The sequence below is a fragment of the Antrostomus carolinensis genome, unplaced genomic scaffold (assembly GCF_000700745.2).
Source record: "Antrostomus carolinensis isolate BGI_N321 unplaced genomic scaffold, ASM70074v2 scaffold8043, whole genome shotgun sequence".
Taxonomy (NCBI): Eukaryota; Metazoa; Chordata; class Aves; order Caprimulgiformes; family Caprimulgidae; genus Antrostomus; species Antrostomus carolinensis.
The window spans coordinates 67670-80000 of NW_010305925.1; the positions used below are offsets into that span (position 1 = coordinate 67670).

The 12331-nt window shown below is 44.2% G+C and overlaps 1 protein-coding gene across 1 annotated transcript in view; it reads right to left on the bottom strand.

Moving 5' to 3' along the window:
- The window catches only part of RASAL2 (RAS protein activator like 2), a 125393-nt gene that overhangs the window by 26490 nt on the left and 86572 nt on the right, over window positions 1–12331 (bottom strand). Inside the window, exons 5-6 of the mRNA XM_029084264.1 lie at window positions 10481–10590; window positions 636–789 (exon numbers count right to left, since the gene is read on the bottom strand). Of these exons, the coding sequence (XP_028940097.1) occupies window positions 636–789; window positions 10481–10590 (264 nt within the window). The remainder of the gene's footprint in view (window positions 1–635; window positions 790–10480; window positions 10591–12331) is intronic.

The following is a 12331-nucleotide window of genomic DNA, read 5'->3' on the forward strand; positions in this document are numbered from 1 at the left end:
TGAAGACAGACTCTCACCCCCCCGCCAAGACAGACGACGATGGCCTCAGCCACATGCACGCACACGCTGTTGGTGCTGCAAGGGAAGGGCTGTGCTCGCACAAACAGCCCGTTTCCAAAGCAAAGCCTCACGCTGCTGCGCTGCAGCCTGCGCCACAACGGCCAGAGGCTCTTTGCACCCTGCTCCACGGTGCAACGGACACTGCCGCAGCTACTGGAGCTTCTCCTTTGCCCATCAGCAAAGAGCCAGGGGGCTCTGCCTGGAAATCACATTTCTCAGCTAAAGTATATTTTCTGAATTTAATTTCAGGTGAATTTGGAGAGGATGAATACGCAGCTAATGAACAGTAGTTTGTTTGAATCATACATCTGCATGCCAACTACAAATGCTTAGGTATTTATCAAATTGCAGAGATTTTTCAATTAGAAGACGTGGTAATTGAAAAATATTTCTCTCTATTGAGTGATGGATGCCATGAGCCTCAAGGACTTTAAAATCACATACCAATTAAGCAGCCCCCACCCAAACCTCAGGACAGCAGCGGCTGCTGATCTCCTCTCCAGAGTCACAGAACACCAAGGGTTCAGACCGGCTGACAGCATATAATCGGCTGCGTGTTTGGAGAGCGTTCTTACCTCAAAGCAGAAGTCTTGTCCAAGGATACTGCTGTGAAGTGGTTTGACAAAGACGTTTTCTTCTGACCCAAGATCCAGAGCCTCCACGGCGCTGCCTGGGCTCAGTAAAGACTCATGGGAACGGGACTCTTTCAGCTTTGGCAATCCACGTGACCTGCAGGAGAAGAAGGGGGAAAGGAAATATTATTTTTCTCGTAATTACCAAAAGCGCTGGCAAGATCCCAAAGAAAACTGCAACTTGTTGGGTGTTTATTCAGAACAACTTCTACAATTCATCTGTAAACCTTATGAAAATAACATGAGGCCAGTAATCCCAGACTCCTAAGGAAACATCCACCTACACAAGCCCAGGAAGTCCATTCCCACTGACCTAGAAATTGTAGCTGCTGAGCCATCAGTGAAAGAACAAAAACACCAAAACAAAAAGTTCAGAACTTCACTGCTGAAATTTAAAGAAACCCCCTAGACAGGTTTGGATATATTACTGAAAATATTTCCCACCATCTAGATTAGTAGATAAATGTTGTGTATTAACAGCAAAAAGCACACCAATCTCTAAACCAAAGCAGAACGAGAGCTACTCTCATTAGAGCAGACGATCCATCCACATACACTTGATTTTTCTTAACGTAAAACCTTTAAACGACAGTCAAATATGCAAATTATTTCCCACTTTACAATGCCCAGATTAGTTACCTACATCTAAATTCTGCATTTTCTTCTTCAGCTGTTTCCTCCAGTTTTAGGTTTCCAATTTTTTCTGATACCTCCATTTTCTTTTAATTTCCCTTCAGCGACACAGACTGCTTCTCTTTTTCAGCTGACTGTCCTGTCAGTCCCTGATCTCTGCTACCAGAGCTGGCATCACCCAAATGCACAGCACCTTTTTATTAAGGCAGTTTTCTCTTTGCCCCCACCACTTCTGAATACTCCCCAAAGATGCATCCCTCTCTCTACTATGCCGGAGCTTTTTGCAACCAACAGCAACATTGTAAGATGTGCTCTAACACTTTCTGTATTCTCCCAATTCGATTTGATGCCATGTTTGTGTGTAGCAGGGAGTTCTGTGTCAAACAGCACTGTAAAACGTGCTCGATTTACACGTGAGAGTGGCTTCATCTCTGCTCCTAACTCCAAACTGACACTGGATTGTAACTTCTGCAATAAAGTTATATGATGTTTTAGGCACAATTAGCATTTCTACTTCGAAAGATACACACTGTGTGCACAGACATTTTTTTCCTCTAGCTGGAACTCAGTCAAAGCCTTCACAGATGACCAACAAGGAGGAAGAGCAGCTCCAAGTCCCAGCTTAGCAGAAAAGAAGCTGTTTACCTGGCAGGTCTAGATTTTGTTAAGATACTGAAGCTCATGCTGGTCCCTATGCCTGTTCAGTGATCCATGGGAGTGTGTCTGTAAATGTGGCTGCACACCCAGTAAGTGTGACAGCACACAGAGCAGGTGTGAAGGTAGAGAGGCATCAGTTGTCTGTACATCTAAGCAGAGAAAAGCAATGCTCCGAAACGATGCGTTCTCACCTCTGTTTGTCCCCACAGTACTTCCTCTTTTATTCAATTCCCAGTATGAAGGCTCAAGATCAAATGGAAAATATTTAAAAAAAAAAAAATTATTTATGGAGGAGTGAAAAGCACAGCTACATCTAACATCTTCCTTTATTTGGAAAAATATGTAGTTTTTCTACACTTCCCTCACATATCTTATACAAAAAAATCCTCACAACTTGTAACCTCAGCAAGATCAAATTCCTCCTACCCTCGAGCAATCCTACAGGCAAACAGAAAGGAAAAAAAAAAAACCCAAAACAAAAGAGTTGGAAAAGGCATCTTCAGTACTTCTAAGGCTGCTTAACAAAAACTTGGGTATCACGAAGGACACATGCAAAGCAACGAGAAGAGTTCATCTGCCTGCTCTTTTGTACAACACGAAATGCTGAAGGTATTTCGTGTAGATTCACGTACGATAAGATTTATTAAACACTAAGAGAGAACTTTGTTCCCATTTAATATATTGAATGGCCTAAGTGCAGGCAGCAAAAGCCTTTCATCCGAGGGATATTACAAAGACACTGATTTCAAATGCAAACCAGCAGCAGCGGTACAAATGCGTTGGCTGCACTGTGCATGCTTTGTTATAACAGGTTCCAGCAGCAGCTGTACCAACGCAAACCCCAAACCTCAGCCATGTATAATTGAGCACTTGCTGCAGTTAAGGTAGGGCAAGTCTAAAATAAACACACCACAATACACCACTTTAATAACATCTCTGCAAAACCCTCTCTAATTTCTCCTCTCAAGAAAGCACTGCTGAGGTCACTTGGCTTCTGTCCCCTAGCCCAAACTCTCAGCAATTCCAGTCCTAAATCCACTTTGGTGCATGATGCAGGGGAGCTGGCGGAGAGCCTGCAGCCAACTCCTGCCTTCACTCCTTGTAATGCAAGGAAAGCGTGGAGTGGTCACAAAGAGAAGGAAGAGGAGGGAAAGAAAAATAATTACCAAATAAAGGAGAAAGAAAAAGAGATTTTGCAAATCCCCGTTAAGCGGAGGCTGCGCTTGGAGCGAGACAAAGGAAGCACACCTACACGAAACAACTGTACAGCCACCTAGGAGTGCATCCCCAAGTCATAGCGGTGCCACATGTCACAGCCCTTCCTTCCCAACTCCGTTCTCTGGGCTACATCTCGGACAATAAATCCTGCCGGGAGAGGAAGAAAGGCACAAAAATCCAGGAGGAGTTCTTCCTCAAGCCTTAGGTTACAAATTTCAGATGAGCATCGTGCCAAGTTGATACGCTGGCACAGGAAGAAAAGTCACAGCCACACCGGGAAAGAAATCTCCTCATCGGCTGCGCTCCCACCCAGCCCCACGGGTGACACGAAGAGGCTCCCGGGTGCTGTTACCATGGTGCGGGCTCCTGTAAGGAGATTAGGGGGTGGCTGGCAGCCCAGAGAGGCTGCTCTGCAGACACGGCAAAGGTGACCTTTCCAGAAAGAAACAAGTCCCTCCTCTTCCTTTCCTACGACAAGTTTAACAAGACCTGGAGAGTTAAAGACAGAGGGAGAGAGTGAGGCATCTTCCAAGAATGCCTCCAAACAGCCTCTGGGGACAGGGTGGGAGCAAAGGCAGGTACACACAGAAATTTTACTCCATGCTTCCACATCTCATCTTGCAAGCTACATCTTTTAGTAGCATCTATTCTGGTTCATTGCTCTTCTCACTAGTTACCTTTAGACACTTGTGTTGTTCCAGATCAGCGGGAGCATGGTTAGTTTTGTTGACCCAGGGTCACGGGGCAGAGGAACGTCTATCTGTCTGAGCAATCCCTTGAAGTTACCACATTTAAAACAGCTCAATAAACTGATTAAGTAGCTTAGAATTGGCACTTTATCTTCCCTAAACACCACAGCAATGTCGAGAAGATGCTGGTTAGATCCAACCACACACATTTACAAATGCGAGTCCATGCATCTGTAAGCACTATGGTATACATTTCATCTATTGATAGATCTGCAAAGCAAATCAGTGACTTGTGCCTAAATCAGCAGCATCCCAATCAATATGGGCAATAATTAGAAAGAAATAATAGTTCTCTGCTGCTTTAAAGCCTCATCTGATATTCTGAAGCTGTAAGTAACAATGAAGGAAAATTGCTGACTTCCCTTTTGCATAAAGGCCGCTAACATCCTTCCCAATGTCCAGCAAAGGGGCTGGATTAAGAGGGTCTTTCCAGTATGAGGTAGGAAGCTCCTGGTACAATGAGTATTGCTTAGAGTCTCTGCTAAGAGAGGGGTAATCCCAGGGAAGCAGATTACTGTAAACAGGAAGATGGCACATGCAAGAGGTGGGGGCAGGGTTGTTTGTCCAGATCTCTTTCTGTTAAACAGCTCCATTAATAACACAAATCCTGTTTAAATTACAATTAACCTCTGACGATCAGCTGGGGCTTTTTTTTCTGCTGCTTTTTTTATCTAGTGCTGCACACCACAAAAAGATTGCAAAGGAACAACCTAAGAGTTCAGAGTAAATAGTTACCAACAGTACTGAACAATTCCTACATAGGCATTCTCCGTAATTTCTTTCCAACGGGAAAAGGAGGTGGAGGAGGCGCATATCAGGGAACATTTTAATCTTCTCACCTCTTTCCACACGCTTTGGAGAACTGGTCTTCAGAGCTGCGTGATTTCCTTCTAAAGCAGAGCCCAGCCAATGCCCCAAACCACTGACCTGGCAGCAGAGTGCGACTGCTACTGAAAAAGATCTCTTCACCACCACCATCTTGCTGGCCTAACCCCAAGCTGCCCCTCTCTCCTTGCACACCATAATTCAGTATTTTTCCACTACAGGAAGGGCTCGGTTGTAAGCCGGGAACTAGAAACCTCTGGCTTTCAGTGACAGCCCATGGCACGCAGCAGCCTATTAGTCAACTTCTATTATATTCCACTGCCTATAAGGCACGTAGGAGAAAGGGTTAAAATCCTAATTGCTCTGGTTATGAAGCTCTCCTGCTGATTTTGACCTATTTAAAAGCCAACCTACAAAGCACAAAAGACTTCCAATTACTGAGCTTACCAGGGAGAGCGCTACATTGCTTGGAAAACAAGCCTGTGCACATCAATAATCTGTAAAATAAAAAATAAACCTATAGAAACCAACTACCAAGGAACAGAATCCCATAATCTGTTTCCTTCACCAACAAACTGGTGCGAAGGCAAAGAATTCTGAAAAGAGTTTTTTGTTCGGCCCAAGCACCCAGCTAAAGCCACGTCTCCACCGGTTGTACACGAAACTGTAGGTCTGCATGCTTCAAATAATCCCAGCACAATACCCGTGTGTTTAGAGACACTCCCCGAGAGCAGAAAGTTGAATTCAATACTCAGCCACTCGCAAAGTCACCGGAGAGAGCTTGGACTGTAACTTTCTGCTCAGCGCCGCTACTCGAAATCCCAGCCCTGCTGAGCTGGACCCCAACGTCGGCACCATCACCTGTGATACAGGTGCGCTCTACCAGCGCCGCAGCACCAGCATTCCCCGTGCAAGGGTTCATTCTGGAGGCACCACACCCCGCTTCGTTTTCCAACTGCCAATTAGCAGAACATCCTATTACCTGGTCAACAATTCTACAAGTCTAACCAGTTTTATTATTATTATTATTTTTTAAATCAGAAACTGCAGGTGACTTATTTCGATGCAAGTTCTACTCAGTCGGCTTTTTTTTCTGCTGGAGCCTTCCACTGAGATTCTGAGTTGTTGTTTTTTGCAAAGCCCTACCCAAAGCCTCACTGTTTGAACCCTGCATTTGCAAAGCCCTTCCCTGCCTGCCTGCTCTCCTTACAGATCTCAGCTTGTCCAACAGCCACCTCACACGGTGCAGGCAGAGAGGCTGCTGAATTTCACAGTGGTAGCGTTCTCCTCACTCCACTGTAACCGTGATCTTCTGCTATTAACGTTTCAAATTATTCCATTTTGCTGGACCAGAGATGCTTAACCAATTCATTTTACTGCTGAGCAATTTATAGGTGAATGCTCTGTGGAAGAGCCTGGGATTTGCAGAAAAGCATCAGTAATTAAGAAACTTTATGTTTTCACAAAGGGGTCAAGTGAGCCTGCAGTGGACAGAGCAGTCTAACCCAAAGGTGAAGATTTGTGACGACAGGCTTAAGGTTGAGATCTTGTTCACTTTTCACTGAAAAAACAAAACATGTGCATAAGGATTGGGAAAACTGGTTGAAAGAAATATGTTCACCAGACCAGGAGTGAGACGTCTCTCCAGAAACAAAACCACTCCTCCCCGTTGCCCATACTCCAGTATGCAGATAGAAACAGATAGGCTGAATGAACAGAAGCTCTGAGTGAGTCAAGCCTTAATAACGCATTGTGTAACACAGATTTTTTATCCTTAGACCTAAATCGAGATAAAAATCACCCACCTTTTTTTTTTTTAAAACCGTGATCAAATTAGAACGAACAAATACAAAAAAACACAGCAAGATCTGCTTCTATTATTTATACGATCTGTGCTGTTTTCATACTGCAAAGAAAGCAGGAGGGAGGAGCAAGAACTTACCAAAAGTAGAAGAAGCTGTCGTTTGAGCAGCGATACCGTTTCACCATGAACCCCAGAGCCATGGCTACCCGCTTCCCTCCAACCTGCCGGAGCCCATCCTGAGCAAGCACACCACTGCGCTCCACTACGACTCTCTGATAATGCCATAAAATGACTTTTAGTAAAGCAGGAGGATTCCCACGTGGCAGTAAATCCCAGCAGAGCAAAACCCTCCCAGCTGTCTGCCAGAGCTTTAGTGCAGTCGCTGAGACCATGTGCAGTCAAGTCTCAAGCATCTTCCCTCCCTCACCATAAACAAAACAGGCAAGAATGGTCGGTCCACTTGGAAATACTCTTAAATTCCTGGCTGCACTCTCAAAATATTAATTCGGTCTCTCCTTTCAAATTTGATTTCCCTCAAGTCTTTCCCCATGCTTTTTTTAACATATTTTATATATTACTGACACTGAGAAAATTTTAGGGACAAATGTGTGGGTTGAAGAGCTCAGAGAACGCAGTGGGAAACAGGCTGGAAAAGCTGTGAATGATGATATGGTAACATGGTGCCAGACAACCCCAGGGCCAGAGCTGCTGCTAACCCGGCGAGATGATGCACTGGCCACACCTCTGAGGAGCTTCATTCACATCTGGCGGGGGTCACAAACCAAACAGACAGTCTGTGCGTCCTCACGTTGGTGCCTCGTGAAGAAAAAACATGAGTATTCAAGCCCAAGAGGCTGCCCAGCAAACAACCTGAACCTGGAGTAACAGAAACGATGTGAATTACAGACTGAGGGTTTATACAGAACATCTGGGTGCTGACCCACGCTGGGCTCATGTCTGGAGGGGCACCGCAGCTCTCCTCTCCCCATCCACTACCCCAGTCACACTGAAACTAAGTTTAAAAGCCAGAAAAAGTAGGTTGACCAATTGCTTTCTGCTGAAACAGAAAATCTGATTATGAAAAAAGCTGCAACTTATCTCCATCGCTCCTTCCTACAGCATTCCTGAATCCTTTCTATTTTAAACCAGCTCTGAGCAGCCAGCATCCATCCTCTGTCACCATCTGGAACAGCATGCAGTGTTACAGTATCCCAGCTCTTGATGTGCACCAGGATAACTAATCTTACTTACTCCAGAATTTTATAGGTATTTATCTATAAACATCTCCTGTTTCCTAACAGAACCCAGACACCCCAAAAGCCTGAGAAAAGCAACATGACAGCAGCCTCCATTTCCCTCTAATCCTTGCAGGGTTTTAATTTATAAAGCTATATAATGCTTTCTTTGAAGGCAGGGCTCTTGTATTTGTCAGAGCAAGAAAAGGTAGATGCTATCGGTCAGCCTGGCCCTGAAAACCTGTATAACACCATGACATCACCTGCTTCAAATGGGAAAAGGCTGACTCACCAAGGCAGGACAGGAGAGTTTTTACTGCAACAGATCAGGGCTCATACGGAAAGCAGGGAGAGCAGAAGGTGAGAGAATGGCAATTCCCTCTCAGGAGTTAAGTCAGCTGCTATGTGCTAACTTCTTTCACACAAAACCAGTTGTCGTCGGTTTGTCCCACTGGAAAAATCCCAAACAACAGCATAATTCTGAACAGAAATCAATCTTTTCAGCCTCCTCTTTCCTCCAGCCCATCTCCTCCCAGTACAGTAATCTGTTCCTCATCTTCTGTGCTTCATTCCCACATGGTTTCTGAGTTGTTTTTCCTGCTAATCTACCCACCAATTGCATTTTTCAGGCACCCTTAGCTACAGAGTGAAACATATGGGATGGAGGGAAGGGAGAAATTATTGGCAAGTTTCACTTTACAGTGGAACTGAATTTCCTTTACGGTTTATTTTATAAAATACCATTAGAAAAATAATATCTCTAACCATAAACTTTCAAAGCTGGTATACTCAATTGGTGCACTATCATTACACCACGAATGTAAAGAGAACTCCATTAAACCTTCAGTTTTTCCAGCAAAGTGTAACTACAAAGTTGAGTGGCGCTGTTATTGCTGTAAGGAAGGTGCATCACCACCAGCTTGTCCCTGTCTAATGTCCTGCACATCACTGGCTTGCCAGGGCTCTGTCCCCCAAACCTCCATGTGGACTCTGCCACTGGAACTTCTCAGGTCATTTGCTCCTGGATCCTCCTTTTTAAATCCATGCCAAGGAGACTTGAGAGGACTGACAGAATAGACCAGCTTATGCTTAATGCCATCACCTCATGCATTGTATTTTATGATATGCAAACAATCAGAGAAAATCCACACTTCATTCAGGTCTAGTTGATAATTCATGTCCACACTGTCAGGGAGTAGAGGGGGATCTGGTTTTAAAGAGAAGGTGGCTTTGCTGTGTATAATATAATGTCTTAACCCAAAGTTGTAGGGATTAATTAAAGCTAAATTTATTGGCTTTCCCAGAATGATACCATTTCCCTTACACTGCAAAAGGAAGCGTCATCAGTCCACACTCACCACGAGTACCAAGCTAAGGAAAGACAAAAACGTTATTTACAGCAAAGAGGTTTTTGCATTACAAAAATTCAAGCAAAGCTGGTTACAAACCACGGTAAAAATAACAGGTCCTTTGTCACATGGTGGCATTATTTAACATGCTCACGCTCACCGAGTGGCTTTTTCCAGCCACATTACAACTCCTTGAAAATAGAGACTTATAACTCGACTCAAAACAGACTGAGTGGCCATGACTGTGACTACAGGAGGAGCATCATCATCCACATCGTTAGTCACATTTGGTAAGTGGCAGTCTGGTCTGTAACTTGTGAAGTTAACAAGACCTCTACCATGCGAAGCCTTGCAATTTCCTTGATTTTATGGTGCTGCCTTTCAGATGGAGAAGATAGCAGCACTGATTGAAGCGGCACAGCATGACAGCGACAGCTAGTGAATTCAGCTCACAGCTAAAGGAGAAGGGAAAATGCACTAAACATCGTAAAATCACAGAAGCCTGCCGTGGCCTTAAGTACAGGCCAACCTATTTTTCAGTCAATGTAGTTCTCCTGCTGGGCTACTGTGGAATGTAACACAGAGTAAAGTTTAATAAAAACAATCGAGAGATTTTACACATAGCTAGGAAAAAAAACTCGGTGTGAGAGCTTTTGCTTGCCTCATATACAATCCTTTCCCAGCCTGAATCACCAGCCAAAACCTAAATAAGCAAGAATATACCAAACGGAGCAGTAAGATGGTCAGAAGTTACTGAATTTTCCAGTTTTCTGAAAAACAGACTGTCTGTCCATTGTAGTAACACTGCAGTAACTCCACAACTGACTGACATGAACAAGGATTCTTTATGTGCCTGAACTGCACCATACATCTCTGTGCTCTGCCAGTGCCAGCTGAATTAGTCTGCTTGCCCCACCACAACCCCTCATCCTGGCCACTGCACTGGTCTGTGGAGAAGCCTTGCATCCATCAAGGCAAGTTTCTCTAAAGCTGATCAATCCAATGGTTTTGTATCATGAAATTTAAAGTCTGCAGCTTACTCGAAACAGATGCAGAAAAAAGTGTGTGAGTCCATACGCTTATCCTGAACTTTTCATCAGCTGCTAAGAGCAGTAAAGTTTCCAGTCCTGTGTCAGCAGTACGTTGTATACTAAATAATTTCTAACACACAAGAATCAGCCCCAAACCCACCCATCTGCTAACTTAACAATAAATTCCCTTCCTTGCTCTTGTTCTGTGAGTGCGTATGCATGCTTCACACAGATTTTACAAAGAGCCTCTGGATGAGGATTGTGTTGGGAGATGCATTAAACCTTACCTGTCATCGGCACTGCGGAGAGACGGGAGACGGAAACTGGTGTTCCTGTCCAGCTTTGACTGACTCTTTGTCCTCTTGATGGACCCTTTCAGGCGTTTGCTGAAGAAGCCCTGAAATGAGAAGTTGCAGAAGTGAAACAGGGAAACTGATGCCAGTAATAAATCAATCAATGCACCATCACCGAGTCCAAACTCTGCAGTGATGCCGGTTAACGACAATTACAGAACTTGTTGTATTGGGATCCCTCTGAGCAGGAAGAAAGGCAGAGCTGGACTGTCAATGACAGTTCCAGCACATGATAGCTTCCAATGGCAATAATTAGCACTACTCACATTACAGGTGCACTTCAATGAATTCCAGCTATTCCACAGGAGACCCCAAACCCCACAACTATCATTTAATAAGGAACAGTCTTAGATATAGGTATTTGTTTGTACCTCTCCTTTACATGCCACATTTTTAATTCTTGCTTAGATTAAGAGTACAAGATGTCTGTTACTGTGAGCTTCTCCTGCACCCACAGTTGCAGCCAGGTTTTCCTTTTTAAATTCAGATACAGCAGTTGAGTCTTATGATAATTTGTAATTTCAATAGTCTCACTCACTACAATTGCAAACTTCAAAAGATTTCACAGACTAGTGACTTCAGATACCAGTTCTGGTATCGCTTTGAAGAAAAGCTCAACTCAAAAATCTACCTATGATCTAAAAATGCTAAATCTTCAAGTAATCTGTCTTCTGAACTACAATTGTTCACCAAACAATCACAGAGCAAAGACATGTTAGCTGGAGGGAGCCTCTGGGGATCACCTCGCCTGCCTCCTCCTCGATGTGGGTGTGCTGCCAACACTAGGTCAGCTCTGACTTTGTCTAGCTAAGTCTCAAAAACCTCCGGTGATGGAGATTTTACCATCTCTCTGGGCAACTCAGTCCAGTGCTGCAGTACCCTTCCAGGGAGAAAAATTTGCCTTGTATTTAACAAAAACCTCCGAAGCAGCAATCTGCAGCTGCTGCCTCATTACAGCATCTGCCACTACGGAGAGAAGTTTGGCTGCATCGTCTTTGTCATTCCCCTCTCCGTCGCAGCAGCCTGCCTTCTATCACCCCTTAGCCTTCTCCTCCCCAGATAAACAAGTCCTCAACCTCTCCTCAGTGTTCTCTCCTTGTTGATATCATGAAGAACTACTACTGTGTTACCAGTAGTGAAATACAAATACACCTGACCACTGCTAGACAAAGGGGTGTGTGCATCTGTACATGTGGGGAAATCACAGGAGTATTTCAACACCTGCATGTTTGATTTTCTTCTCTAGCCCTTTAAATTACTTTGAGCATAATACACATTTTAAATAAACCATATTGTGTCAAAACATTTCCAGGGCTTGCAGACACATATGCACATCCATTCTGTGGCGTGATCAAAGCAAATACAGAGGTACTTAATCCAATAGGATTAAACAACATTTTACTGGACAAAATCTGTTCTGCTCCTTCACAGAACAGCTGCACAAAGCCACCAAACCCTGAGCACTGCTGTTGGCAGATTTAACCACACACACAAGTGAAGCCACGTTTGTTAAGAATATTATAGATTGGTTCTAGGTTAGAATTTGTTCCAAGTGAATGTTCTTTTGGTGTGGATTGAACCAGCAGATCTACAGCCGTACTTTAGTAAAGGTCTAGTGACAGCGATAGCCAAGTGGGGCCAGTCCTCCCTCCCATCACCCGTGTTTTGCTAGAAGAGAAGTTGAGTACAGCTACTAATTTTAAACACATTGGCAAGGCAAACCTCCACAAGCTGCGTTTGGGACAGGTGACAGATGTTGCCCACAGCTGCCTCCTGTAATACAGA